The sequence below is a fragment of the Bison bison genome, unplaced genomic scaffold (assembly GCF_000754665.1).
Source record: "Bison bison bison isolate TAMUID 2011002044 unplaced genomic scaffold, Bison_UMD1.0 scf7180017833554, whole genome shotgun sequence".
In the NCBI taxonomy this organism is placed as follows: domain Eukaryota; kingdom Metazoa; phylum Chordata; class Mammalia; order Artiodactyla; family Bovidae; genus Bison; species Bison bison.
The window spans coordinates 79,339-83,768 of record NW_011472038.1 but is presented as its reverse complement, the minus strand read 5'-3'; the positions used below and the strand labels follow the sequence as shown (position 1 = coordinate 83,768).

General features: G+C 39.4%; 1 protein-coding gene across 1 annotated transcript in view; it reads right to left on the bottom strand.

The window, feature by feature from the left end:
* LOC104983082 (gamma-aminobutyric acid receptor subunit theta-like) overlaps positions 1 to 4,430 on the bottom strand; it is a gene marked incomplete at its 3' end in the record, with an annotated part of 11,360 nt that overhangs the window by 2,884 nt on the left and 4,046 nt on the right. Inside the window, exon 3 of the mRNA XM_010832570.1 lies at positions 1,301 to 1,368. Coding sequence (XP_010830872.1) covers positions 1,301 to 1,368 — 68 coding nt within the window. The remainder of the gene's footprint in view (positions 1 to 1,300; positions 1,369 to 4,430) is intronic.

Here is a 4,430-nt window from a genome sequence, read left to right as displayed (position 1 = left end):
TCTGAGTTTGTTGTGTGTGTGTGTGTGTGTGTGTGTGTGTGTGTGTGTGCATGCAGGTATATGAAATTTATCCTAAATATAGACAAGTAATGAAACATGTAAGAATGTTCAATGTTAGGGATAATAAAATGAGCTCCATATAATTAAAATGCAGGTTAAGAAATACAATGTTCCCAATAACTTTCAAGCTTCAGTGTATCCCCTGCAGATCATATTTCCCACATCTCCCAGCAGCAATGCATTATCTTAACTTTTAATGGTAATAATTTTGCTTTTTACATTTTTTCTCCATGTTTTCCTAAGTTTTATTGCCTATGCATTTCTAAGAAATGTATTGCTTACTTGGACTTATTTAAAATTTTTTTTCTGAAAGAAATCACACTCTCTGTGTTCATAGCTTGCTTCTTTCACTCAACATTGTGCTTGTGTGTTTGTTCAGCTTGATGTTGATAATTAAAATTCGTTCACTTGTATTGCTGGATAATATTGCCTTATATGAATATACTATGTATATTACTATGTGATGACACCATACACACCAAAATCACAATGAAATAAGAACTATGAAGCCAAAGTTCCAGTTTATATCCCCACTAACTGCAGATGAGAGTTCCCAGTGCTCCTACCTTGCCAATATTGGTTTTGTCTGACTTGTGACTTTTTGCTGGTGCAGCAGGTATGTAATGGGTTCTCACTGTGGTCTTATTTTGCATTTCACTGAATAATAATAAAGTCAAATATCATTTCATAAGTTGATCTGCTACTTGGATTTCTTCACAAAAGTGAAATTCCTGTTTGTATTTTCTGATCATTTTTCTATTGTTTTAAAATATTCTTATTAATTCGCAGGAATTATGTGTATTTTCAATACCAGTCATTTGTGTTGCAAATATCATAGTCCAATCTGAGTTTTCCTTTCAAACTTTTCATACTGGTTTTGTTTCTTTTACAAAGCTGAAGTGCCAAAAGTTTTGGCTAAAGAGAATATTATTATAGTTGAAGTTACCAGTATTTATTTTTATAATATGTGTTTTCTGTGTCTTTTAAAAAAAACTCCTTACCTATCTCAAAGACACTAAAACAATATCTTATATTTTAAAAGCTTCATAGGTCTTCCACTTTTAGATCTATAATACATCTGGATTTATTTTTCATTTCAGGTGGTTGTAGTTTCTGAAACCTATTATGTTCCTCCATGTGGGCTCTGCTGCAGGTCACAACAACAGGAGTTCGCTTATGACCCTGCTCCTTGTCTCATGTACCTGGTCCCCCTCCCCAAGGCTGGAGCTGACACACTTACCATAGTCACTTCTGAGATCTGTTCAATACTGGAGACATAGATAGACACTCCCACTGGCACAGGGGTGCCTACAATACAGGAAGACACTATTACATTCAGGGTAGGAAAAAGGGTAAAAAACTGCCTGAGTTTGAACCTCATTTTGGCACTTACTAGCTGTGTGACCTTGAAAAAGTTACCTAACCTCTCTGAGCCTCAGTTTCCTCAGAATGGGGATAATGATAGTACTTAGCTCATAGTTAATGCAAGCCAAGCACTTAGAGAAGGGCTTGGCTCACAGTATGCTGAAAAGAAAGGGTCAGGCCAAAATAAAGAAAAAATAAGGGGATGAAGCATTCTTTTTCTTTCTTTTTTTTTTTTTTTAGCATTCTTTTTCTAAATGTTTTCTGGATAAAAACTCAAGAACAATGAAACCCAAAACGAGATATATGCTGTGCATGAGCATATTTGTGTGAGTTCATGTGAATGTGTCTATGTGTGAGTGAATGTGTGTCTTCGTGTGAATGAAGAATAAATGTGTGAGCTGTGTGCATGAGTGGATGTGATCATGTTCACAGACATGAGTAAATCTGTGCATGTATTCATGTGCAGGTGAATGTGCCAGTGTGCACATGAATGTATGTGAGCATGCCTGTGTATGAGAAAAATGCATGAGTGTATTTGTGTACTTGAATGTGTTGTGTGGGAATAAATATGTGAACATGTGCATGTATGTAGGAATGTTGTATGGGAGTGAATTATAAGTATGTTCCTGTACAAATGAATGTTTGTATGTTCATGTATGAGAGAATGTGTGACTGTGAATGTACGTGAGCTTGTTAGTGTACAAGGCAATGTGTGAACATGGGTGTGTTTGTGAGCTTGTTTGTGTGTGAGTTAATTTGTAGGTGTGTTTGTATATGTGTGCATGTTAATGCATGAAAATATTCATGTGTGAGTGAATTCATGAATGTTGTTTGTGAGCATGATTGTGTGTGAGTGAATGTGTGAGCACATTTCTGGGTGAAAGAATGTGTGAGTACATGCGTGTATTTGCATACATCATGTGAGAGTGACTATGTAGGTTGTTTGTGTGAGCCTGTTCACTTGTTAATATATTTGTGAGCATGTCCATGTGTGAGTGAATGCATGATTATGTTTGCGTGTGAAAAGTTGTGTTTGGGAATGTAAGTGAATTTATGGGTATGTGACTGTATGTGTGAGTGAGCATGCTCATTGCGTGTATATGTGAATACATTTCTGCATGTGACTTTGTTCATATGCAAGTGAAAAGTGTGATAAGTGATTATGCTTCTACACTCACACTCATCACACTTATGAGTGTATAAGTGTGAGTTTATGTATGCATGTTGATGTGCTTGAGAAAACATTTGAACATGTCCAAGTGAGTATAGTTGAATGTGTGAGTGTTTGTGACTGTGTTTGTGTGTGAGTGAATGTGCAATTATGTTGATGTGCAAGTGAACCCATGAGCATATTCATCTGTGTTAGTGTGTCACTATACACCTATGAGTGAATGTGTGAGCATGTTCCTATGTGAATGTGTTTGTGAGTTGGTAAAAATTTGGACATGTTTGTGTGTGAACATGTGTGAATGTGAGTGTCTTCATGTATATGAATGTCAAACCATGTGTGAATATGTGTCTATGTGTGAGTGAATGAGTGATTTTGAGTGTGTTCATGTGAATGAGTACATATGTGAGGGTGTTTGTATGTATTAATATGTAACTGTGATTGAATCCGTGTATGTGTGTGTCTATGTTTCTGCCTCCTGGCTTTCTTTTTCAGGACTAGGTGTTAGCACTGCCCATTCCAATGTGATAATGAATGTGAAAATATGTCATAACTATAAAGTACTGTAGAAAAAAACATTTTTATTGTTTCCTCATTGACTCAGGACCCCCTCCACCTGGCTCCACAGCTGAACCATTATTCTACGTGTATTATATCACACTGCTGTTATGGAAACAAGAGTGAGGCTTCCAATTCAGCCTGCTGGCTTCACTGCAGGCTGACTGCCTAGAAACTAATCTAGAAAGTGCTACTGGGAATCCATGTATGAATGGCATCTGAGAAGTAAATGGGACTCTGTGTGAGGGCATAACCAACTCCAGCATTCAGGGCTACTGTGAATGATCCCTGGCAAAGTGCTTGTAGTGATAGGGGTTTCTAGAAAGGCAGTTTTTCTTTATTATAGCCTTTCAGGTTCTCTGCATGCCTTTAGAGGAGGATGAAAGCTGTGTTAGGAAGGCAACAAGCCCCAGAAGGGCGGGGCAGCCATCCCCTTGGCTAGCTCACTCTAGTGTCAAACCTGTAATCCTGGACCATTCTGTATCACTCAGGCAATCCCATCCTTTACAGCAGAATCCAGGGGATCTGAACCCTAAAGTGCCAGGGCTCTGCTTTGTCCAAAGGCTCCCAGTTAAAGAGGCAAGTGGGAACGTGCAGTCCACATTCCCCTCAGCAAGCCATGAGTCCTGGCCCAGGAGTGTGACCTGAAGGAAGGGGACCTGAGATATTTTTTTAAATTTATCCACATAGAGGGAATACCTTATGGGCAAGCAGTGGTCATAATGAGAGCTTAACTAAGATACCACACCCCTACAAGCATAACAGAGGGGAACAAGAAGCTTCCAGATAAGGTGTCTAAATGCTATCTTTGGGGTGATGGTCTCAGCCTCATATCCCATTGCTGTCCCTCCTGATGGACTCAAGAAGGCAGAAAAAGTGGGAGGGGGGGTGAGCACTCCCGTCCCTCTTGGAAACTTTGCAACCCCAACTCTACTTCCTCTCTAGTATCCATCAGAGTACCAGAGGAAGAGGAGGTAACTGAAGGAGTGCTGAAGGTGGTCCATTTATCCTTTGCTCCACACCTATGTCATGCCAAGTGACAGGCTAAGCGAAGCTGTTAGGGACCTGCTTCTGCAGCACTATGGAGACCCACTTCTCTTGCTCAGAAAGAAGCAGCTTTGTTAACTTTCTCTGGCCCTTCCTATGCCTCCTCTTCATCTTCCTTCTCTTCTCAAGGAAGTAACATCTCCCATTTGAAGCTAACCACAGTTGGGTCATATCTGTGCATGTGTGCCGGTGTGCGAAGCCCTGAAACTCTACTTAACTTCAGAATCTGACT